The sequence below is a fragment of the Anas platyrhynchos genome, chromosome 3 (genome assembly GCF_047663525.1).
Source record: "Anas platyrhynchos isolate ZD024472 breed Pekin duck chromosome 3, IASCAAS_PekinDuck_T2T, whole genome shotgun sequence".
Taxonomy (NCBI): domain Eukaryota; kingdom Metazoa; phylum Chordata; class Aves; order Anseriformes; family Anatidae; genus Anas; species Anas platyrhynchos.
In genome coordinates, this window is record NC_092589.1 from 105181376 (window position 1) to 105205833 (window position 24458).

Consider the following 24458-nt stretch of genomic DNA (forward strand, 5'->3'; position numbering starts at 1 on the left):
CCTCGCCCCGCCTCCCCCCCCTTCCCCCCCCTCCCTCCCACGCGGCGCCCCCCCCGCCGCCAGCCCCGCGGCACGCCGCGATCACGCCGCCCGCCGCCTCCCATTGGCCGAGCGCGGGGCGCGCCGCGCGCTGATTGGCGGAGAGCCGCTCCCCGGGGGCGGGGCAGGGGAGGGGCGGGGGCGGGGTGGCCGCGCCGCGCCGTGCCGCCAGCCCGCTCACACCGCCGCCGCCCGCGGGGCCCGCGCCATGCACGGCTCGCCCGGCACGGGGATGGGCGATGCGGCCGCGGTGAGCGCCCGGCGGGGCTGGGGGAGGGAAGGGAGGGGAGCGGAGGGGCTGGGGGCTGGGGTACGGGGTGGGGGGGCAGCGGGGGGCAGCGCGGGCACGTGCTCGGCGGGGAGGGGACCGTTAGGTGGGGAGGGGGTCGGGACATGAGGGGATATCGCGTCCCTGAGGGGCCGGGGTCGTTTTCCTGAGGGGATATCGGGACCTGAGGGGCTGGGGTCGGGACCCTGAGGGGGCTACCGGGACCCTGAGGGGCTGGGGGCGGTAACCTGAAGGGATATTGGGACCCTGAGGGGATATCGGGGACCCTGAGGGGCTGGGGTCGTTATGCTGAGGGGATATCGCGACCCTGAGGGGCTGGGGTCGGGATCCTGAGGAGATGTCGGGATCCTGAGGGGCTGAGGTCGTTATCCTGAGGGGATATCGCGACCCTGAGGGGATATCGGGACCTGAGGGGCTGGGGTCGTTATCCTGAGGGGGCTACCGGGACCCTGAGGGGCTGGGATCGGGATCCTGAGGCGATATCGGGACACTGAGGGGATATTGGGATACTGAGGGGCTGGGGGCGGTAACCTGAAGGGATATCGGGGACCTTGAGGGGATATCGGGGACCCTGAGGGGGTTACCGGGACCCTGAGGGGCTGGGGTCGTTATGCTGAGGCGATATCGGTACCCTGAGGGGCTGGGGTCGGGATCCTGAGAGGATATTGGGGACCCTGAGGGGATATCGCGACCCTGAGGAGATATCGGGGGTCCTGAGGGGATATCGGGACCCTGAGGGGGCTGAGGGGTGGTCTCCGGTGCCGCTGCCCTGAGGGGCGGTTGTGACCGTTACCCTGAGGGGCTGGGGGCGGCTGCGGCCGTTACCCTGAGGGGAGGCGGGGGCCCTGAGGGGACCCCGAGGGGCCGGGGGCGGCCGGGGCCGGCTCCCTGCGGGGCGAGGAGCCCCTGAGCCCCCCCGGGTGCCCCCCCCCGGCCCCTCCCGGAGCCGCCGCCTCGCCCCCGGGCGGAGGAAGCGGCGGCGCCGCGGGGAGCAGCAGCAGGAGCAGGAGCAGCCCCCGCTTCCTGCCGCGGGGTGAGGCGAGGACAGGCGGGCCTGGCAGCGGGCACGGCGCGGCCGCGGGAAGCCCTGGCTTTATGTAATTATTATTTTATTTTGGAGCAGGGGAAGCCGTTCTCCTGAAATGTCGGCTAAAAAAAGCAATGAAATCATGAACTAAGCGCTGTGCTGGCTCGGCATTGCCGGCAGCTCGCCTGGCACCTCTTTGACAGGTGATGGGGGCTGACGCCCTGCGTTGTGCTCGCCCGCCTTCCACTTGACATTATTTTCAGTGGAGATGTTTGATTTCTTTTCCTGAGCACTCAACCCCTTGGCTTCCTAATTTAGAGAGCCTTAACCCCTCCCTGTCCCTAGCCTTCAGCCTCTGCGCCGGGTGCCTGGTGTTTTAGGTGAGAGCCCTGTGTGAGTGGCTCGCTCGCTGTTTCAGATCCATTTTGTTGGAAACATTTGTGTCTGTAGTGGCAACAGTGTCACACACACACATCTGTGTCCCTGTGACACCACTGAGCTTGTTACTTGAGTCAGTAACAAAGCTCCTGGCCTCCGGTCCAGTGCTGTCCCAGTGCTGTCATCCAAGGAGCAGGGCTCCGTGAAGGGTGTGATAACAACACAGAGGTTCTTATTTTTTTAATTAAAAGCCCTTTTCAGTAGTGTACGAACACTGCATAGCAGCATGGGGCTTAAATATTTCGCTCTGCACTGCTGAAGTGCCTTTGCAAAGCGTGGTACCCTGAGCCAGAGATCAGCCCTCAGAGCATCTCACCGCCAGCCTGGAAGCTATGCCCTCAATGAGGCAGGAAAGAGATTAGTGCTAAATACCAGCAGTCCGTGGGGTCTGGGAGACAGCCCTGCCTCAACAAGGTTGGAAGGAGAATCCTTCTCTTTTTGCTGGTGTGCAGGCGAGGGGTGTGTTTATTCAGAGCAGTGTCATCCAGGAAAGTAGCCCTGGAAACCCAAGCTGCGTGTTACACATATCAATTCCTTTCCTGCAAGTCATTTATTTTATTCTTTTTTTTTTTTAAAGAAGAGTAAGGGGGTGGGGAGGCGAGCTGGCAGGGGGAGGGGAAGAGTTGAGCCGCCTGGTAAAAGTCTTGCCGCGGGCCTGGGATCTGTTTCAGATGACCTTCATCGCCAGCAGACAGCGCGGGGGTGGCGGCAGCTTTGTCTGCGGACGTGTCCTAACAGCCGGTAATCCGATTGCCTTTAGGTTGACATTGTGGACATCTACGAGTCCATCCGAGAACGGCAGCGCCACGACAGCGAGAGGTCTTCCTGCGGCGCCTTGGAGCAGAATGACATCGAAGCCGTCGAAGCCCTTGTTTGCATGAGCTCCTGGGGGCAAAGATCGCAGAAGGGTGACCTATTAAAGATAAGACCCCTCACGCCCTTCTCGGACTCTGGCGATTTCACAATGCACGCCGAGGCTACTTCTGAGTTACCAAAGGATTATTTGTCCACGCTGGTAAGAGAAACGTGACTGCAGAATGAGCGTGTGATGGCTGGAAGTCCCATCCCTCTGATGGGAAAGATGCTCACCTTGCTTACATGTCCCTGCAGGGAATAGCCACAGCTTTCTGCTCTCTCTGGGTAGCAAATGTAGGGATGTGTGCAGGCAGTTTGGGTGCTGGCTGGAAGTTTCACAGGATCCCACAGCCCTGAGGTGTGCAGGGACCTGAGGAGGCCCCAGCCCAGCCCCTGCTCCAGCAGGGCCACCCAGAGCAGGGTGCCCAGCACCACGGCCAGGCGGCCTCGGAGGAGACCCCACCGCCTCTCTGGGCAGCCTGGGCGGTGGAAAAACGCGCTTCCTGCCTCTGGGAGGCTTTGCAGTAAGAAAGGCAGAACCAGCCGCGGTGATTCAGCGCTGACTTAGCTGGAAGTGCTTTAGGAAAAAGGCTCCTGACGACATTTGGCTTTGCTCTCATTGCTCTAAGAGAAAGCACAGGTTCCCATTATGAAACGGGGATTTTAATTAGCTTTATGCTGTGTTTCTACATGCAGCCTGCTGTTTCTCCAGAGCATTGGCCTACTCTGACTGACTAATGTCAGCTGAATCACTTTTTTTGTTGTTGTTGCAATTTGTGTTGCAATAAACGTAGATAAAAAAAACAAAACAACAACAGCAAAAAAGGCAACCCTCTGTGCCATCGGGGTTTTAGAAGGCCCTATTTCAGCTGGTAGACTTCTTAGGTCAGAAGAAAGGAACAGCAGAGGAAAAAAGGCTGAGGTGGCACCGCAGCTGGCCGCTGGGCTGCTCCTCTCTGGCTCCTGGCACTCAGGATTGGAACTGTCTCTTGAGCAGCACAGGAGCCAGGCGTGGGCTGAGTTTTTGGTATTAAAGGAGGAAGGCGAGGTGGTGGCAGCAAGAGCCCAGAGGGAAAGGAGTAGGTGAGGGGAGAGAGCAGTTTGTGTGTGTTTATCCTACTGCCCTGCCAGCTGGTGGGGGATTATTATTAAAAGACTGAGGCCTTGCTGGAAGGTAGCAGTTTAAACGGTACAGGATTGCTGTCACTGCTCTGCTTGCTGCGAACAGCAGAGCCCTCGTAGCCTCTTAGAGCTGCTCCTGTTGCTGAGGAGGAGAAACCAGAGGGTTTTTGTAAGGCAGTGAGTAGACGTGGAACAGTCATACACAGCTTTACAGTCTGCCTCATTGCATTCCTGTTATTAGACTGCTTTTACGCCTGTTCCCAGTGGCCATCAGGTGAAGCAACGCACGCTTTAACTGCTTTCCCCAGCAAGCAGGCTCTGACATTCTGGGGAGGGGGCCAAATTTTCTTTTTGCTTTAAAAACCGTAGAAAACCGCGCTGTGAAGCTGCAGCGTTGTGTAACGGCGCTCTCTTTGTGCAGTGCATGACCCCGCCGCACAGCCCGGACTTCGTGGAGATGTCGGCCGCGATGCTCCTCTCCTCGCAGCTCACTTACTCCAAGCCGAGGACTGTCATGGCAAACACGGCCTCCTGCTCGCTCACCTCCACCACCGCCGCGTCCCCCGTGAGCAAACCGTCAGTGATAAGCGTGGAGAGCCGTGGGGCCGAGCCCGCCGCGCCGCAGCCGTGCCGGGCCATGGCCACGAGCGTGATCCGCCACACGGGCGACAGCTCGGCCTGCCTCCGCCTCGAGAAGGCGGCCGAGTGGTGCGGGGCAGCCGAGCGAAGACACTGCAGAGCGCCCCAGGACGCGTGCGCTGCCGCCGACGTCCTCAGCAAAACCTCCCCGGAGCATCCGCCCCACGCACATGACTGCGATGACCCCACCACCGATAAAGGGCAGCTTCCAGCCCGCCCCGCTTCGCCGCAGCCCCACGTGGCAAAGAACTGTGACAGGGACTTGCAGAAAAGAGCCACCCCGGTGCCGCCCGTCCCCGTGTCGAGCCCCCAGGTCGTGTGTCAGATCTCCGTCCCCTTGAGCAGACAGAGCAGCATGATCAATGCTTACGTCAAGCCTCCTGCTCCAGCGGTCTCGACTCCGATGAAACCCATCCTCCCGCAGACGGCCCCGCTTTCCCAGCCCGTGCTCATGGGACCTTCCGTGCCTCAGGGGACCGTCATGTTGGTTCTCCCCCAGCCTGCTGTCCCGCAGGCACCGCCGTGCCCGCAAACGGTCGTGACCGTGGGGAGCACCAAGTTACTGCCCCTTGCTCCAGCCCCCGTGTTCATCGCTTCTGGGCAAAGCTGCACCCCCCAGATGGACTTTTCTAGGCGGAGGAACTACGTTTGCAACTTCCCGGGCTGCAAGAAAACCTATTTCAAGAGTTCCCACCTCAAAGCCCACCTCCGCACCCACACGGGTGCGTACCGGGGGGATGAGCCCTGCCTTCGGGGTGCCGAAATGCACGGCTCCTCCGGGAGGGGTGGGAAGGGGAAGGGGCAGGTGATCGGGAATCTTGTGCTCCTCTCGGAGAAGAGAAGAATGCTCGTTCTTCACGGGCGGGCAAAACAAGCCAGACTTTGTTCGGAGACCTCAGCTGACCCCGTAGCGTTAGCTGGCTTTCGCGTGCTGTAGTTGGAGCGAAGCGCAGCCCGCTGCGTGCGTGTGTGTGGATCGGGGTGGATCTCTGCCACCTGGACTAGGCTGAAGGGGATTGTGCAAGCTTTTGTTTTGAGTGTGGAGGGATCTCCCAGCTCCAGTGCAGGCAGTTGCCATTCGGTTTTGTAAAGTAAAAGGAAAGAGAGAAAGTCAAATGCCGCATGTTTTCCTAGAGCTTTGTCTAGGCTAAAGGGGTGTGCGTTAAGGTTTTGGGCTACTGTGCTGGGAGGCAGCGCTGCTGCAGGAATCTAACTGTTTTCACTTACTTCCAGAATTCCCTTTGTGTAAGTAAATGAAAGTTAATTACAATTAATAAGCGCTAATTTGCTCTGTAACACCTGGTTAGCGTGGAGGCAGTATAAATGTATTTTACTTACCCTTTTTCTAGCTCAGAGCTTCTATTACAACTAACTTCTGAGCTCTTGGAAGGGACTATTTTTGATGTTGAAGGCCTAGGATAGCAGATTATTGGTATAGAACAGCTCATTTAAACATTTGTCTAGTTTGTTCCTTGCCTTACTTCCCCCACCCTCTGGTTTATTAGAAGGCAGCTTCCATGGCAAGGCTTCCCAGCAGTTCGCCAGCTTGTCCGGACAGTTCCTCTGGGAAAAGAGCTTAAACTCTGTGTGAAGCCGATAATCCGTGCAAAGCAGAGCTCGGCTGCTTCCGTGCGGGTTTGAGGGAAGCGCTGCAGGCTGGTGAGTGAACCTGGTGCTGCGGGACAGCCACGGGCTGGCAGCAGGTGTCTGCTGAGCCCAGAGCATTGCTGATCCGCAGGGAAGCCAGCCTGCTGCACGGCACCAGTGGGCAGAGCAGCTTCAGCTTGCTCCTGCTTCATCCCGCTCATTCAGCTGCCACCACACTCACCCAGTGCAGAGCTTCCCCCCTGCAATGAGGACAGAGCTGCTGCGGTGCATCCCTTCCTCCGGCCTTCTTGTTCTGCTCCAAAGGGATGCCGTAAATCTGGTCATGCGGTAGATGTTTATCTGGAGCTCTGCGGGTCATGTTGCTTGGGACGGTTCCGATGTAAAGCAGGCACTGAGGTGACGCTGAAAGCCTTCCTGGCTGCTTTCAGTGCCTGGCAGCCAGAAATGCCAGCGGTGTCTGGGCATGCAGGCGTGGAGGATGTTCCTTGGTACCCCACGTGGGTATGCAGAGCTAGAGCGCTTCGGCAGGTCTGGGAGGTTGGATTCCAGGTTCCTTCTTGCCCACAATATTTGCTGATGTCGTGTAGTGGTCACGGAGCTGTGGCCACGTAGGAGGGACGGGCTCAGAGGGATTTGCTTCTGGTTTAGTCGATAGATAATGTTGCTTTGTGAAGAATCATTTTTCTTTAAACTGGGTTTTGGACAACTAAAAAAAATAGGCTTGATTAAAGGTCATTAGAATAGATGTGAGGAAATAAAAATCATTGGTCTTGTTTCTGCTTATCTCTGAAACTGGAATTAAGCTTCCACTTCAGCAAATGGTGACTTCATGCATGAGCAGTTCAGGGAAAAAGGTCAGAATTTTTTTTAGGCTAGAACTTATAAGTTAGTTCTTCGATGAAATGGAGCATAATGACAACAAGTTGTGTTTCTTTCGTGTCCTGCAGGAGAAAAGCCTTTCAGCTGCAACTGGGAAGGCTGCGACAAGAAGTTTGCCCGCTCGGACGAACTGTCCCGCCACCGCCGAACTCACACGGGGGAGAAGAAGTTCGCCTGCCCCGTGTGCGAGCGCCGCTTTATGCGCAGCGACCACCTGACGAAGCACACCCGCCGCCACATGACCACGAAGAAGGTGCCCAGCTGGCAGACAGAGGTTGGCAAACTGAACAGAATCGCCACGGTGGAGAAACCCAAAAGCAGCAGCAGCGCTCTCGGTATGCTCATCCCCATGCCGCCAGCTGTCTGCCAGGGCTAGCCTGAGAGCGCGCCTCTTCCTCCAGCTTCCTGAAAATCGGGAAGGGCTCTGCTGGCTGCGAGAGAACTGACAACGCAACCCTCCTCCCCCAGCGTGTCTGTGCACACTTCAGCTTCCTTCTTTTTAGGTCCTCGGTTATTAATGCGATGTGAGAAATATGGCCTGTGTTTCCTCATCCCTTCCCTACGTGTTGTTTTTTTTTTCCATTTTGGGGCAAATGCAATCACCAGCACTTCAGGAAAGCAGAACTCTTTTTGAAATGATTTCGGTAATAGGTTCAAAAAGTCACTTGTAATGCTTGCTGTTAATATTCCGATGGACAGTGAAACAGGGTGATTTTTAATTTTTATACTAGTGTTTTCTATACCAAATATATTTTGTATTTATTCATTTTGGTCTTGGTATGCAGGCAATTACTTGGCCTGCATTAGTAGGGGTGTGCAGGATGAGACCCAGGGCTTTGGAAACTTTTTCAGGTAGCCTAAAGAAATGCATTCAGAGCATTTTGTGAACGCATAATGTTTCAAAACTCAGTGTTTGGGGTTTTAACGCTTCGGGATCCCGATCCTGCAGCGGGCTGGTGCTGTTACACCCTCCTTGTGCAGGTGGCACTGGAGGTTTGAGATTCTGAGATCTGTGTGTGGCATTGTTTCAAAACACAACAGAACGATTGCAGAATAAAAGCCTTGAGGATTCCAACCTCAGCCAAGCTCGTACCCTTTGTGAGTGGGGGGTGCTGTGACTTCTGGTAAAGCCCGAGGTGCTGGGCATTCCCAGGTCCATGCTCCACCTCAGCAAAGTTTGGAGGAGCCAGGCTGTTCTGCTGGAGCTGCTCCAGGGGAGGTACGAATACTGTTGAGCAGCCTTGACACTAAAAACGATCCTTTTGGTCCCATTAAACCAGCATATCAAAATCTACTGAAAACATGCAAAAAGGGCAAGATAACCTGTGAATAATTCGCTGGGTCTCGGGGTTTTTTTTTTTGAACACAGGAGAAATGAGAAATTTAAGTTTTTTATGTCTTGTGGATGCTTATGCACCTTATAGGAAACTCTTCCAGGCTTTCATTTACCCGTATCGAAGCACCAGAGGAAATACTAATCATGTCTTAACTTAAAAAACCAGCCACCGTGTCAACCCGATGATGCTCTCTATGTGGCCTTATACTCCCCCCCGTACTTTGTATGAAATCACCCTTTTCTATTAAATGAAATACTCTCCCCGCTGCATGGATTTTCTTTTACATGGGCTGCAAATGTGACCGGGGAGGGAAATCTCTGTTCTTACCCGTAAGCGTAGGGCTGGAGCCTGTGCTGGGTGCTCTGGAGCTCTGTGCCTCACCTAAAAACATCCACGCCCTGCTCTCGTCGCGCCGCAATCCCCCTGGCTGGCCTACGTGCCGCGCAGCGTGTGCACGTGCAGGCCTGCTTTGTGCTCCCCGGGGCTCGGCCCAAAATGTGCTCAGGCGCCCTGAATGCCTGCAGTGTTACCCTTCGGGGGCAGTGTCCCCTTTGCCATGTTAGCGTGGTGAAAAAAAGAGAGATTTTGGCTCTTTCTTGCTCTGAAGTTCCCTAGAGCAAGAGGTTTGATTTTTAGATGCTGCTTTAGCGTGCCTATAACGGGGGAGGACTGTCCTGTCTCGATCTGATAGCCAATTTAGTACTTTGTGTGCGGCTTTGTTTGCTTTTTTTCCCCCAAAACCAACCATTTTTGGTGTCCACCTGAGCAAACTGGCTTGGGAACTCCCTCCATAATTTAACACAAGGTTGTGTTAGGCTGTTGCATCACAGGGAGGACCCAATGGGCTGGTGATACAAAATTTCCTGGTGGGTGTGGGAACACAGAGGCGGCTTGTCTTCCTGCAGATGTGCGTGGAGGGGTGGCTGGGCATTTTGTACCTATCTTTTTTAAATTCCTATTAAAAAAACTATGTAATATGACCACTTTTAAATCATAAAAAAGTGAAATTTCAGGTTTCCTATAAATATATGTTCCAGAACTGTGTAAAGACATCCGAATAGGTTATATATCCAGGCCAGGGGAAGACTTCAGGGCTCGCTGCTTCACTTGCCCTCAAGCGCAGCCTTTTTTTATTTTTGTAATTGTTTACATTTGTAAGTGCCTCCGGCTGCCTCCCAGGTTAGGGCAGCGTTTATTTCTGGCTGCTACGTTTTGAGATGGCAGCGGCGTGGGAACAGGAGGGGGCACAGAAGGGAACGGGAGGCGAGAGGAGGTGAGGCGCTGCTGCCGGCGCTGTCCCAACTGCTGGCTGCGGCTGTGAAAAGGCAAACAGAGGTGGAAAACAGCAAATGGTGACTCAAAAAGTGGCACCACCGACTGGAGACGTTTTCTGAACAGCTTATTTGCCTTTATTGAGAGTTATGCAGAATACAGATCCGCTTCTTTCCCTTACACAGATTTCAGGAATGACAAAGAAGCCAAAATACAGCTGCGCCCTGCTGTTTCCCCTTGCGCTTGCACACGCTTTGTGCAGATTTCATCTGGCACCTTTTACAGTTCAGCTGAAGGCAGAAATAAGGTACTTTTCTACGCCTGATAATAAGCAGCTACTCATAGCACATTAAGATGCAGGCAAAACAGAGGCAGAAACCCTAAAATACCAGGCTTCCCTGTCAGGGAATGCTGAAAACATACGATTTTCCGTGGCGATCCAGCCTTTCTGATGCAGCTAATGATAAATTGTAGTGATTTTTCTTCTAGACTAGCTATGGAGGAGAAGAAACGCACGGGCAGGCCAGGGGCGATGGCTGAGAATGGGTGGCAACGAGCTGCTCTGCAAGGCCCTCTCTGAGCAGATGGCCATGGCGAGGTGGCCCTGGGGACGTGTCTCCTGCTGGGACTGGGGGGGAAAGCCCTTGTGCTGCGGGTACAGCACCCGCACTGCCAGGACAACAACAAAAAAAAGGTTTTCCTTCAAAGCACCATCTCAGCAGAGCTCTAGTACGCCTTCGTTGGGAAATATGGTTTTCTTCAGGTCATCCTCCGTGTCTCCGGAGCAGTTGCGCTGCCTCTCGCCCATCCTCTCCTTCTTCCATCCTCTTCCTCCTCCTCCTCCTCCTCTTCCTCCTGGCTGTGGCCTGTTGGCAGCAGCTTCCTGCCCCCCGCTTTGGGCTCAGCGGCCGTACTCCCGCTCGATGCTGGCCATCAGCTCCTCCTCTGCGCAGTCGTAGGACACGGCCGGGCACCCCGCCGGCTGCTTGCTGCTCCCTCCTGGGCACCTGCTGGTGAAGGGCAGGAGTTACTGCGGGCATGAGGGGGAGCCCAGCTCCGAAGACACAAAAAGACACTGATTTCATCTTGTTGTGAATAGAAAAGTCGCGATGCAAGTGGCTCACTGAGACAGAGATACTCTAACGCATCAGATTTCCAGCTCTGGCTGACGTTTGCTAACACTTGGCATCTATTTCAGCCGGTGAGTTCATGAAAGTGAAGCCCTCGCAATGCTGCACCTCATACTCCCGTAACCCCATAACCCTCTGGTGAATTATGGCCAGCTAAAGCTCGCCATAACCTTTACACCAGTTCCTCGCCTCGAGGCTTTCTGCAGAAAGGTGTTGGGACTATTTTCTGTTTGTTTATTTCAGGATTTGCCTGCCCTCTGGCTTCCACCCCTTTCGATAGCGCTGGACATTACCTGTAGGAACGGCTTGCGTTTCCCCAGGTCTGGTATTCTGCACTTCTGCTTTGGAGATGTGTAAGATAAAAGGTGGTTTTATTTGTCCGGGCTCTCATGGGCCTGAACAACCCCCTCCAGGTTTGGTCTCTGCGTGTGGGCTCTGCTGGGCCCACGATTCACTGGGAGGAGCTCAGGTATTAACACATCTTCATAGACCTGCAGCTCGGTGCGTCTGCTTTGTGCCCTCCAGGAACAGGTAAGCGAGAAATGAAGGGTTTTGTAGGGCAGTCGGTTGGTTACCAAAATAAGGTTTTCATATCTGATGGCATGGCTCTAGCTCTATCACCATCAGTATCTGTGGGTCTAAGGATGAGCTCCATCTCATCCTTGGCTTTGGGTGAATTTGGTGTTAGCATCCCTTGGGGAAAAAAACTGAGAACCCTGGTTATGGGATGAGAGCTGCCCCAAAGCAGGTAAGCGTGGAATGAGAATTGAAGGAAAATGCCTGAATTGAAGGAAAGTGCCCTGAACTGAAGGAAAATGCCCTGAACTGCTTTTCTAAGGAACCTTTCTCATATCTGGGAGCTGCTTTCACAAACCCACAGCCATCTTTGGCAGCCAGGAGCGGTTCTCCTTGGGCACAGGGGTGTCTGTAATGTTTCTGAAGCAGGCACTTGCCCGTTGGAGCAAACTGCACGGAGGCAGCTGCACCTTTTAAGACAAAAAGCCCAGCTGGCCCGGCCTGGCAGTGCTCGTGCCATGCCCTGTGCATGTCAGGAATAGTTTGATGTTTTCCCGGGAGCCACCTGGCCCCCAGCTGGCGTGGCGGCCGCATCATGTGGGCCTGGGGCTATGGACATTGCACCCTGCCCTCGGCTGCAGCTTCTCCTGGCAGCTCCCGAGGAGGATTTAGCCAGCGGGCTCTGCTGAGCCTTCCTTTTCTTCCTTTCTCCTCTCCTGAAGGGCTGTGAGCTCTCTGGTTTCTGCTGCAGCAGCGAATAAGGGAGGAAAGCTGGCAGCCAGTGCCCACGAGCCAACAGCTGCAAAGCAAATTCTTTTGAATTTGAAAGAATCGGGAAAAGGAAATGGAGCAACCCGACTTAAACACCCAGCTGGCACCTGATTTATTGATATAAACCCTGCGCTGGGACAGTCCAACTAATTTCATGTTACACGGTGGGTCGGGTCAGAGGCAGAGCTCTTGTCAGCTCGCTCACGGACCCACAGAAGAGCCATTGTTTCTCCTAACGACTGCTAATTCCTCACTGTTAATTATTCTTCATCCCCTGGCCTGGCTGGTGACCCCCGAGCATTAAAAAGTCTCCAGGTAAAATTCAAGCTGGGTGAAATATGTGTTTTTAGGAAGGCAAAAGCAAAGCCCACTGCCACGCAGGCCCCGGAACCAGGCGGGATAAAGGGGGCAGCGTTTACTTCATGAGCAAGGCCCTGCCCGAGTGGGCAATCTCTGCTATTGTGGCAAATCTATCTGCCGTTTAATTTGGAGAAATGGCAGTAAGTCCAAAAAAAAGTGGCTCCATCTGCTTCAAAAGAGAAACTTCTCCACCCTGAGGACAGCTGTGCAGGCCTCAGAGGTTGTCAGGGCCTGGCCGCACGGAGGCCTGAGCGTGGCTCCAAGCCAGAGCATGGGCAAGGGACTTCACGAGGCCCTCCCAGCCCCATCCTTCATCTCAGGGGCTTGTTAAACGAAGTCTGGATTTTATTTTGGGAGCCCCAGCACACCCTGCATCTCCGGGAGTGTCTTCAGAGAGGGCTAAGGCAGGAGGGACGCCACCACGTCGAGGCACTGCCTGCTGAACCCAGCCAAGGGCTCTGAGACTTCCCGGCTCAGAAACCAGCAGGCCAGGACGTCGAGGGAAAAATTATTAAAGATCTGGCTGTTTTGGGGCAGGGAGAGAGCTGAGAAGGAGCAGTGCTGGGAGGAGAAGAGCCTGGTGGGACAGCAAAGGAAAACAGGCCAAGGAAACCCATCAGGATGTCTCTGGGTATCTGAGTGCTAAAAAGTTATTAACAGCTTGGAGGGAGTTAAAAAAGCAGCAGTAAGGATGATTTTAGAGGCAAAGCAAAGCAATTAAGGCAGGAGGAAAGCAAGATGTGTGGTCCCGTCCAGAGTTGGGAAGGCCCAGAGTCACAGGATGGCCGTGGCTGAAGGGACCTCCAGAGGTCAGCCAAGTTAATCAAGTCAGCCCCAGTGCTATGCCTGGAAATGAGGTGGGATGAATCCAGGCCACGGGTTTTTATCATTCTGCTGAGGACGGGCAAGTCCGGGATTAATCATTACAATGCCTTCTGCAAGACCTCATGGCTGGGAAATGGGTCAAAACCACGGCTGGGCAACTCTGCTCGTGACACGGGGCTTGGGAGCAATTAGAAAATCATTATAACGATCCTGGGCCGTGTCATCCGACCTGTGCACTGCCACGCTTAATGGGGTCCCACGTGAATTTTTGCAGTCCGTGCCCACCCCCAGCAGCCACCACGGGTGCCTGCTCTCCTGGCCGTGGTTCTGCAGGGTCTCCTTTTTGCTCCCCAATCAACATTTATTTCTTTAATTGGTTGTGCAGGAATTCCTCCAGCTGGGCAGTCCATTGGGATGTTTGCTGCTCTACATGAGGGAAGGGAAGGGAAGGGAAGGGAAGGGAAGGGAAGGGAAGGGAAGGGAAGGGAAGGGAAGGGAAGGGAAGGGAAGGGAAGGGAAGGGAAGGGAAGGGAAGGGAAGGGAAGGGAAGGGAAGGGAAGGGAAGGGAAGGGAAGGGAAGGGAAGGGAAGGGAAGGGAAGGGAAGGGAAGGGTAGGGAAGGGTAGGGAAGGGAAGGGAAGGGAAGAACTCACTCATTGCTGACATTGTTGTTCTCTGTGTCGGGCGGGCTTCCAGGTAACACAGCCTTGAAGAGAACAAACATCAGGTACCTCAGTGGCAACATCTGGGAGCTGTGTTCAGCTCTAGGAGGTTGTTCTTACACCCCAAACAACCTCTGTGAAGATGACAGAGGTGCAAGAGCATCCCTATAGCAGCAACAGTCCTGCTGGCTCTCCTTCAGCTTTCTGGGCACCCGGCTGGCTGCCGAAGCCACCATGTGTTACGTGCCAGGCACAGCCCCAAAGCCAGGATTTGGTGCCTGGAAACAGCTCCTGGGGCTGGCTGCACGAGCTGATGGCCAGCAAAGAGCTCCCTTCTGGTCACGGAGCATCACCTCCCAGCAGCCTCCCACTGCCAACAAAATGTTCCACATCCTGGAGCATGCCGCATCCTCCTCATCCTCATCCTACTCCTTGTCCCCACCAGGATGCCGCTGCCCCAAATCACCCTGCACAGGGTTTTCAGCCCTTTCCGCCATGGGACCCCTCCTTCCTACACTGCGGGTGGGTTTGGCTCATGCTTTGCTGCCTTTTTCCCCCCCCTTTTTTTGGCTGACTGCTGCACGTTACGAGCCGTACGTGTCGTGTGGGTGGAAGGCAGAATTAATTACTCATCGGGACAGAGCGGCAAGATCTGCTTCCCTCTGCAAAACCCGCTCCCACCTTCTCCCCGGGATCCGTCAGCACCGAGGCTTCTTTCCCAGGAAAGTGGGAGCATCAAAAGCAGCCCGCTGGCCCTGCTGGCACGGCAGGCAGCACCCTCCAGCGACGCGAGAAATGCTGTGGGTGGCCAAACAGCACCTCGGGTACAAAATCCAGGGGTAATGGGTACGGGAGGGAAAGGACAGGCCCCTCTCTGCTCCATCCGCCGGCTGGGAACCCGTGCACAGTGCTCGTTTTGGGTCAGGGGTGGTGGCGGGATCAAAGTGACCCGTGCTGTGTCTGGACTCGGGGGTTGGGACACGCTTTTTGGCCATGAATAAAAGCAGGAAGGAAAGGCAGAGATAAATTGCGAGATCTGGGCGATCAGATTTCTGCGGCCAGAGGCCTGGTTTGGCGAGGGCAGGAAACCGCATCTGCCGTCGGCTGGGGGCGTCCGGCAGCAGGGTGATGCACTGAGGGGTGGAAAACGCCTTGTTTGGGCTGAATAAACCAGCTTTTGGGACTTAACCAGGGCTTTGGAGACATGCGGCACCCCAGCAGAAGATGGTTAACGCAGGCTCTGCCTGTGTCACTGCAGCACCCCGGCTGGGCGGTGGATTGCTGCCCTCCTCTCCTCACCCCACATCTCCTCCTGCCCCCCAGCTCACAAACCTCCCCATGGGAAGGGTGGGACGGCGGCTTGCACAACACCCTAAATCCTAACTAAATCCTAACTAAATCCTAAACCGCATCCTGCGAGCAGGCACGGAGCCCATGGGGCTGCTGCCCGGGAGGGACCACGGCCACCTCGGCGCAGGCAGGAGCCCAGCTCTGCCCTGCAAACCTCCCCCTGATGGTACGAGCTCTCTCCTTTTGCTATTCCCAAGGCTTTCTTTCTTTCAGTTTTGTTTTGTTTTGTTTTGTTTTTTCCTTTAAGACTCGCATAAAACTGCTTTTTGTGCTCACCAAGCCTCCCGCTCGCCGACTGGGTTTGCGTGCAAATCGTTGCCGTGCCATGGGCATGCGGTTCGGTCATAGAAAAAAAGCAAAACAACTAAAAGTATCGCATCCTAAATACTTATTTCTGTCAGTAAATCATGGAATCATACGATCTTTTTAGGTTGGAACAGACCCTAAAGACCAGCAAGCCCAGCACTGCCAGTCCCACCACTATACCACGTCCCTAAGCCCCGTTTGCCCCTCTCAGGACCCCCAGTGGGAACATTTCACCCACGCTTTGGGGCTGGTGGTGCCCCTGCTTGGTTTTTTTTTTTTTTCCTTACAACCAGGACACAGCTCCCACAACAACAACTTCCAGCGAAGACGAACGCTGCCAGCAATTTTTGGCCCCTGCTATAGGAACACAGGGGACCCACACAGATCGTGGAGCCCAGCTGCACACGGGGCCACCCCAAAACCAGACCCTGTGTCTGACAGCGTTACCCAAACCCTTCTTAATCCCTGTGGGTCCCTTCCAGCTCGGACACTTCACTATTTCTAAACCCCGCGGCGATTTCCGAGCAAGGGGAAAGAAAACAAATCTCTGCTTTTCCCCTCCCCGGAGGAAAATCCAGGAAACGGAGCAGTTCCTGAACCAGCTGCAGCGGCCGGGAACCATTTGGGGCCGGTTCCCTTTGGGGTAATACAAACCCTATTTATATTTGGGGGCTTCCCGAGGAAACAACGGGGACGAGGAGCAACTCGGGGTAACACCGAGCCCCCAAGGGGGGCTGCGACCACCCTTGGGGTTTGAGGGGGAGAGGATTTGGGGTCGCTGAGGGGCCCGGGGGGGGCACTTACCTCCCTCGGGGGGCTGCCGGGGGTGGGCAGCGCCGCCGCCCCCTCGCCCCCCGCCGCCGCCTCCGCCGGGCTCGGGGTCGCCCCCGGCCCTCGGGGGTCGCCTCCGCCGCCTCCCCCCGTGGCCACCGGGCCCCGGCGGCGGCTGCTGCCGCTGCCCATGGGCTCGGGGAGCGGAGCCGGGGCCGGCTGAAGGCTGGGGCCGGCCCCCGGGGCAGGCGGAGGGGGGCGAGGGGGCGGTCAAGAGGCGAGGGGGGAGCGGCGCCGGGCGGGGAAGGAGCCCCCGGGGAGGCCGGGAGGAGGGGGAGAGAATGGGGAAAATGGGGGAAGGGGGGATATGGGGGAGGCTTGCTGTCTTTTCTGCCCTCTCTCCCTTTTCCCTAGGGGTCCAGGGGGTGGTCTCTATTCGGGGAGGGTCCCCGGAGGCTGCCACAGCCCCGAGAGCAGCCACGGGTTGGGATCAGCCCTTCTGGGGGTGTCCCCCAAAGCCTCCCCAAAATGGGGGAGCCAGGAGGGCGACACATTTACGGATCACTCCTGTGAGACTCCCAGCCACAGCAGGGGACCCTGGAGGGGTTCTGGAAACTCAGGGTGCCCAGCACCATGTCCAGGGCTGGTGACACGCTCAGGGTGACAGAGGGGATGCTCTGGGCACGGTCCCGAGCGGTGGCACTGCCTTCAGGGCCTGGCCACCAGCACAGCTCCCGGCTCCCTGCAGGCCTGGAGCCTCCTGGAAAGTTTCCTGGCGGCCCCGATGGAAAAAAAATTCCCTGCCTGCGCACAGCCTGCGTCCCACGGCCAGCTGAGCCTGTCGGGTTTGGGAGCAGCTGGGGACAGGGAGTGTTGGGTCAGCAGCGACCCCAAATGCTGCCGGGGTTTATCCAGGAGGCCAGGAGATGTTTCCCTGCTGCAAAGTCTGCCGGGGACTAAAGTGAAGATATTCAGAAAGTTAAAAGCCTGGTAAGGCCATGAATTCGCAGGAAAAGCAGCAAAAATCGGCTATCAAATCCCTTTTTATTTTATTTTGATTTTTTTTTTTCTGGTGGCTTTAAGCACGGTTTCCCAGCAGGGCCGGTGTTTAGCATCCTGGCTGATCTTCAGGAGCGAGGGCTGGCAGCTGCGGGTGGCACCCAGCCAGCGGCCGGGACACGGCCTCGGGGGAGGCAGCGGCTCCGGGGCCCTGCTGGGGGATGCTGCTGCCACAGACTTTAACATCGCTGTTATCCAGCAAAGCCACGAGGGCTGGTTTGCCCCGTTGGGGTATTTGCTGGGCTTTGCTGGACTTCCGAAATCAATGGTTGAAGCAGAGTTGAGAGGTGCAATTGTCTGGGCCAAATCTCCCTTTCTGATCGTATTTTCAGGTTGCTCATTCCCTGAATATGAGAATAAAAAGGAGAATAAAAGAGAATGACTGTCCTGACCCGTGTCCAAAAATGATGACGGCAGCTGGAGAGCAAGGAGGGATGACAGGGCACGGCGGGGTGCCAGCGGTCACGATCCCTATTGCAAACAAGGAGTGTGCTTGCTGGGTGAACTAGCAGCTCCTCTCACCATGATAACCAAAACAGGGCCGGGGAACTCTGCTTTCTCATGTTGTCTTCCCACCAGAGCTTTTCCAGGGCACTACAGGTAGCACGTTGAGCAAGCTGACCTTGTGACAAGAAGCATTACGCTGCATGTTTTGGTTCTGCCTTCTTTTCTGACACTGGATTTTCTACAAATCTTCAACAGATAAATTCCCTCAGCATAAGAGCAGTGGAACAAAAAGGATTTAAACCCAAAGTTAATGTATATATCATGTCAGATCTGCTCTCTGCAGAGCCATCGGGAAAACCTCAATCTGTCCCACTGCGAACTGCGGGGCTGGTGTCACCCTTCGGTGAGCAGGTTTATTTATTAATCTGCCTGTCTAGCATTAACTCGTGTGCAGCAAGGAAATGTGTGCATTGCTCAAATCGGAGCCTGCCTCTACCACGCAACGGGACCGCTAGCCTGGCCTTCAATTCCTTTTCCCTGATGTAGTCTTCACCTGGGTTTGCTACAGTTCTGGCACCAAACCTGCAAAAATAAAAATTAAAAAAATACAGTTGTGATGGTTCTTCAGGCTCTGATGTGGGGATCTCACATCCTGTGCCTCTAAACCCCAAGAAAAAAAATATCCGTGAGGTGGAGGCTGGTGGGACACAGAGAGGAGAGGTCCTGGGACGGATGGTGGGAGCTGTGGGTTGGTGCCCCCAGCCCTGCCCCATCCCTGGGGACAGCAGGGCTCAAGCAGCTGCTGGGCATCCCCTGAATCAGCTGAGATGGTCTGGAAAGGTGGGAGGAAAATATGAGCCTACAAGGTGGGTGTTTTCCAGCAGGGGAGGCCGGTTCCCTTGTTGAGGAGCTGTCCCACAGCAGGATGGAGCCCAGGACACGCTGGAGGCTGCCCCTGTGTAATTAGCGGAGCTGGGCTTTGGCTCAGGACTGGGGTTTGACTCATCAGAAAACCTGCTGAGAACACGTATTTAAATAAATAAACATAAAAGCCTATTTTTAAGAGTTGTCCTTTCAACACCTCTCGGATTTCGCTGCACCCTGAGCACTGTCAGGAAAAGATTTCCCTTCCTGCAGCCCACGGGTTAAGGGCAGGGCCCTGCTTTGCCCAGAAGTCCCAGCCCAGGGAAGGGTTATGTTTTATGGCTTTCACCACCATGTCCTTGTGCATTTTTCCTGTTGGTACCGCAGAAGGCTGTGCCATGGGAGAGCTTCTGCCACCAGCTGCTGTGGGGTGTGTGTGCTGGCCCTGCTGCCTGAGCCGAGGAGCTCCAGAGGCCTGTGGGTGTATGGAAACACCAAGCGCTGGGCCTGGGGGCTGAACCTCCCCTCCCACTGCAAACTTTGCTCTGGTTCCAGTTCTGGGAGCTGTTTCTGCCCCTCAGTGTGGCCGAGGCTGAGGTCTGAAGACCGGCTGGTCCCTGGTGTGGGGCAGGCTGTGGGATTTCAGCCGGGCAAGGCCTTGCTGGGCTTGGACCTCAGCTCCCTCAGCTGAGGCTTGCTGGGACCCCACAGAGAGCAATCCCTCAGCTGTATCTCATCCCAGTGCCACCAACACTTGGGACAATCTCCCTAATGGGACAAGCTGCAGCTCGCAGAGGTCTGGGGTGACACCAGGCGGGTGACACCAGGCCTGCTCTCACAAGGCCTGGGCAGCATCTGACTCAGTTCCCCAGGGGTTTTAACCCGCAGGGAGGAAAAAACCAGCTGAGGTTAATATCCCACCAGCAAGCAATGAGTCTGACCTAGTATTCAGCCACCCGCGTGAGTTACGGGAGCTGGCAGGGCTGTCCCCTGGCAGCGGGGCCCTGCTGGCTGTCCCCGTGTGCCCTTAGCCCACTTCAGGCTGGAGCCAAGGCAGCGCCCCACGGCCAGAGGCACGCACTTGGATAATGTCAGCGGCTCCGGGCCTGGAACAACTCGCTGAGAGGCTGTAACGTGATCGTGCCTGGCCCCCACCAGCTGTCCTGGTGCCAGCCAGCCCGTGTCCCCGAGGGGACGCAGCCACCAGGGGGGTCTGTAGCGGGGCTGCCCGTGGCGGTGTGCATCCTGCCCTGGGGCTCTGTCTTGAAGCATCACTTCTGCTGGCAACAGCAGCTGGGAAGAGATGGTCCTGTCATCCACCTGGGCTTTGAAGTGCCAAATGATGTGCTTTTACCTCGAGGGGGAGCCTCGGCCTTTTGCTGGTTGCGAGAGCTCGTGCGATTTTTGGTATTTGACTCTGAAGAGACACACAGCAGGGAAGGTTTTACGGACAACAGACCTGTCTACAGAAAGTGCTGGGTCTCAAAGCCCTAAACCAACAGAGTAATTCAGGCTGTTAGGGACATCTGGAGGTCTGAGTCCAACCCTCTGCTCAGATCAGGGCCAGCTAGGTCACACAGCTCAGGGCCTGGCCCACTTCTGACTCCACATCCTCTCTGGGAAACTTTTTCCAGCATCTGACCACCTTCACGGTGAAAGCTTTTATTCCACAAACATAATCAGATTTTCCCTTGTTCCAGCTTGTGGCCATTCCCTGGGTCCTGTTGCTGATCTCCTTGGAGGAGAGCCACGGATGTCCTCAATACAGCAGAGCGCTGACAATAGGTTAAATTTGGGCAATCAAACTCTGCTTGGGGTTTATTTTCCCAATCAGCATGCAACTGGTCTGCACACAGGGAAAAAATATAGTTTCTGCCCCAACTTCTGACCTGTGAAAAGTGAATGAAATGATAAGGCTTGCTCATTTACCTTTCCCACAGGTGAATGAGTCCACAGGTGTCAGTGGGCCACTGAAATCCTATTGCTCAGGATTATTCTGAACAGTATTTGTATGGCCACCAGTTATCAGCGGTCTCACAACGTCTGTGGGACATCCCCAGGGGTGTGCTGATGCCATGGCCTCATGGATGAGCAGTGAGGGGCAGCCCTGGTGCTGTTTGTGCAAGTTGGTACCTGGGGAGCACTGAACCTGTGTGGGCAGCTCACAAATACGTCGGGATAGGAAATAAATGGCTGGAGCAGGAGTAGGAGGGCAAAAGATAAAAACCAAAGCCTGATTTCCTGCGTGGTGGTAACCACGGGCCTGAGCTTATGAGAATACAGAGCTGGACTATTCTCTAGGGTCAAACAGGGAGAGGTGATGTTCCCACTGAAAACGGGGAAAAGTTCCCCACCCTGCGCGTGGTTAAGCACTGAGGAGGCTGCTCAAAGAGGCTGTGGCGTCTCCATCCTTGGAGGCTGTCAGAACTTGCCTGGCCTTGGGCAACCTGCGCTGATTTGGCAGCTGGGGGCTGGAGCAGGTAACTGCTGGGAGGCTCTTCCCACCCGAATTTTCCTTGCTTCGTTTGAGGAGGAGGAGGAGGAGCAGGAAGCCTCCACAGCGTCCACCCAAGAGGGCTTTTGTGTTGCCTCTTTTTTTTTTTCAGAGGGCTTTTGTGTTGTGGACAGGCTATGGCTGCCTTTATTTACCAACACAGATGGGTCCTCTGAGGCTACGCTTGTTTGCAGGGAAGTCCAAAGTGCGCTTATCTGGGTGGCATTGCTGGCTGGGTCCCAAGCAGGTGGCCAGCATCACTCCAGTCCTGTGGGAACACGAGCTGGAAATGCTCCCTGCCCGTGCTGGCGTTGATTTACAGGGATGGGAACAGGGCAGATTTACAAATTCACCACTCCAGGGGCCGACCCTGCACCAGAGATGTGGCCAAACCAGGGCTGGCTGCACTGAAAATGGTGAACTCGAGTTTGTTGCTCTGGCTGTATGAAGGTTTAAGCATCAAGGGGGTAGTGCCCAGGAGGGAAAAGCTGTTCTGGAGCTGGTGGAAAGCTGGGGGTAGATAAGGGTGTGTGTAATCCGAGGGGATGTGGCAGATGTGCGTGGCTGAGGGTGGAAAACCGAAGCAGAAGAATTGGGAAGACAGAGTGCCTTGTGGGGACAGACCCCAGGGAGCAAAGATGCTCTGCTTAGAAAAGTAATTCCTAACAAAATTGTGGGGTCTGTGATATTATTTATTCATAACCTTTATTCTCACATATGATTTTATGCTACCGTTACTTTGCTTTACCATAGGCCCTCAGTTGGACCTCAGTTGACCTCCTATGCCCCTGGTTGTAAAATCTGTGTGCAACATCACCTGGACGTCATCTCTGCATAAATCCCCCTCCTTTATTATTTTTATTATTTTTTTTTTACCTCTGGGGCTCTCATCACTGCTCAGCCAGCCCTGGGATGCTGTGAAATACCTGGGTCAGTTCTCAGCAGCACCTGAGCAGTGCTCACAGACAAGTTTGTGCTTCCTAAACCTGGGGAGAAATTCCCAGAAGGAGGAGGACCGGTGCCTCAGGTACTTCTAGAGATGAGTACTCACAGGCTTTTAGTGGCCTTAATAAAGCATATGGAAGTTTGCTGTCAGATCTGCTTTTTTTAGCCCAATTGTCTTGACCCCAAGTGAGACCTGAGTCCAGATCTGGGGACGGTGGCGTTTTGCAAATTCTGTTTTATTTAATTGAGTTGTGGGGTGAGCAGGGCTCGCAGCATCGCAGACGGTTAGTTAAAGCAAGCTGACTTAATGTCACTGAGTCATGAGCAAGTCAGGCTTCTGCCTGCTGCCTGCTTCTTCTGGGACGTGTCAGGGCATCGCTACGAGCAGGGCGCACTTACCGAGGAATAATGGCTTGCTTAATAACGAGGGGTTTTCTGCTGAGCTTCGCGAAATGGCCCTTACACAGGTTGGGCATTAAAGTCCTGGAGACAACGTATATGGTACTAATTATTACAAAATGCTGCAGCAAGGACGTGCTCTCCCTGTGACAGCACGGCACAAGCCTTGGCTGATGGGGCTCCCTGCTCCTCTCGGGGTGGACGTGGTGACCTCTGCGGACGGGGTTTGCTGGCTGGTGGAAACGGTTCCCACAGCCCCAGAAGAACTTAGTGCTGAATCTCCTGATAGTGCATGTAGGTTTGGGTTCTGAGGTAAGCCCAGACTTAATTAGAAGGCCTTTTCTTTCTTCAAAACCACAGCAAAAAAAGAAAAGGCTGCAGAAGCCTGCCTACACTTCCCTTGGCTGGCAAGGTGCTCGGCACCGTAATGACCGGGGTTATTAACCACCAGTCCTCACAAACCAAGCGGTCTCGGCCTGCCAGGAGAATAAAAAGATGAGGAAAGTAGGTAGCTCAGAGCCCTGAGTAAGGGATTAGAAGGTGGGGATTTAACTGGAAATTTGTGACACGGGGGCGGGCTGCGATCTCTTCCAAGTCCAGGTGGTTTCTGTGCCATGGAGCAAGGCGCGGGGCTGGAAACCACCACGTGCATTGGTATGCTGGCTCCTGCCGTTTCATCTCCAGGCTCTTGCTTGACACCTCGGTGCAATAAGGTCGGGAATAATAAACGGTGAGCTATAAAACCTTGCGCGTGGCCTCCCTTTGTGCTGACGGCAGCGCGTTTCCCCCGACACGGCCCGATGCCATCCCGCTCCCGGCTGAGTCAGTTCCCTGAGCGGGCAAAAGCCTCGGCTCCACAGCTGGCAGCGCCTCCACGCCGCTTGCCTGGAGGCAGCAGCAGGTCTTGGTGCTGCCTTTTGATCCCAGGGGTCCCCGGAGGACATTGGTCTGGGAGGCGTGGGTCTTGGGCTTAGGTGGCTTCTGCAGAGCTGCTGAAATACCACCGTGAGTCCTGAGGGCTGCATGAGCAGCTGGGATGCTCCTCGCAGGGTTTCTAGCTCTTGGTGCAAGAGCAAACCAAACGAGGACATCATCTGAACCATCCCCTCGTGCTGAGATGGAGATACTGGGAAGCAATATTGTCTGATACTGGGAGGCAACCCACTGAAAGCTTCTGTCGCTCTTCATCCAGCCTTAATTAAAAAATGGGGGAACAAAAGGAGAAGTCTGGTCTCCTAAAACGGGTTTAAGAGGGTTTATTTCTGCTAGTTTTGGAGGCTGAGTGCTGGTGTCTATAGGAAAGTTGTGCCCTTGCAGTCTCAAGGTACTTAATTGCAATTTGTTATAAACGAGCCTTTTAATCCTCGCTAGTGGCCCTGAGCCTGCAAGCAGATGCAGCTCGGGCTTTGCACAACCTCCGAGCAAGGGGAACACCAGGAAGGGCTCTTCCCAGCACAGCGAGTAACCATAGCAGCCAAGGCCTGCTTTGGAAAGAAGGGTTTGATTTCTGCTCTCTCTTTTTTTTTTTTAAAAAAAAAAAAAAAGTTTGTTTTTACACCAGTTCCAGAAGAACTTCCCATAAAGAGGTTATTTAGGTTTAAAAGGAGACAAAGCTCTCCCCCAACTCCTGTTTAGCACTGATTGGACTCAAAAGCAGGGTCTCCTGAAGGCGTTTAAAGTGGAAATAACAATCATCCTGAGAGAGCTGCGAGTGGAAGACCCTCCGCCCTCCCCCTGGTGAATAAAACACAGCTGGGGAAGTGCTTAGCAGTGCCCAGCCAGCTTTGCTGGGTTAGAAACTTGTTTTTCCTCACTCACTGCTTACAGGCTTGACTTGATTTTAGGTCAAAAACAAAACAAACAAAAAAAAACCCACAACCCAACCTCACCTTATTTTTTCTCTCTCTAAACCCAAATTGTCAGGAGGATTTTTTCTTCTTCTTTTTTCTTCTTTTTTTTTTTTTTTTTCCCTTTCATTTTCTTCTTTTTTCTTCTTCATCTTTTTTTTTTTCTTTTCTCCTTTTTTTCTTCTTCTTTTTTTTTTTTTTCTTTTTC

The 24458-nt window shown here is 54.7% G+C and overlaps 2 protein-coding genes and 2 long non-coding RNA genes across 7 annotated transcripts; 3 read left to right on the plus strand and 1 right to left on the minus strand.

Moving 5' to 3' along the window:
* The first annotated feature begins 134 nt into the window (after nt 1–134).
* On the plus strand, nt 135–8499 carry KLF11 (KLF transcription factor 11). 3 transcript variants are annotated; one of them, XM_027455222.3, is made up of 4 exons: nt 135–289; nt 2554–2808; nt 4192–5131; nt 6965–8499. In XM_027455222.3, exons 1-4 carry the CDS (start codon nt 248–250, stop codon nt 7270–7272), a joined length of 1545 nt encoding a protein of 514 aa, XP_027311023.3. In that variant the 5' UTR covers nt 135–247; the 3' UTR covers nt 7273–8499. The 3 variants fall into 3 exon arrangements, with proteins under 3 accessions (XP_027311023.3, XP_071892526.1, XP_071892527.1); XM_072036425.1 differs by lacking the exon at nt 135–289 and adding an exon at nt 951–1425; XM_072036426.1 differs by lacking the exon at nt 135–289 and adding an exon at nt 1476–1558.
* A 1116-nt stretch (nt 8500–9615) lies between these two features.
* Nucleotides 9616–16447, minus strand: CYS1 (cystin 1). 2 transcript variants are annotated; one of them, XM_038176365.2, is made up of 3 exons: nt 16229–16447; nt 13760–13812; nt 9616–10512 (listed from the first exon to the last, which is right to left on the minus strand). In XM_038176365.2, exons 1-3 carry the CDS (start codon nt 16385–16387, stop codon nt 10407–10409), a joined length of 318 nt encoding a protein of 105 aa, XP_038032293.1. In that variant the 5' UTR covers nt 16388–16447; the 3' UTR covers nt 9616–10406. The 2 variants fall into 2 exon arrangements, with proteins under 2 accessions (XP_038032293.1, XP_038032292.1); XM_038176364.2 differs by having other exon boundaries at nt 9616–10515.
* On the plus strand, nt 10522–11180 carry LOC140002252 (uncharacterized). The gene is made up of 3 exons (XR_011808562.1): nt 10522–10706; nt 10879–10955; nt 11049–11180. It is a non-coding gene; the product is annotated as an uncharacterized lncRNA (long non-coding RNA).
* LOC101805445 (uncharacterized) lies at nt 15468–18309 on the plus strand. The gene is made up of 2 exons (XR_001187224.5): nt 15468–16067; nt 17587–18309. It is a non-coding gene; the product is annotated as an uncharacterized lncRNA (long non-coding RNA).
* The last annotated feature ends 6149 nt before the right edge of the window (nt 18310–24458 follow it).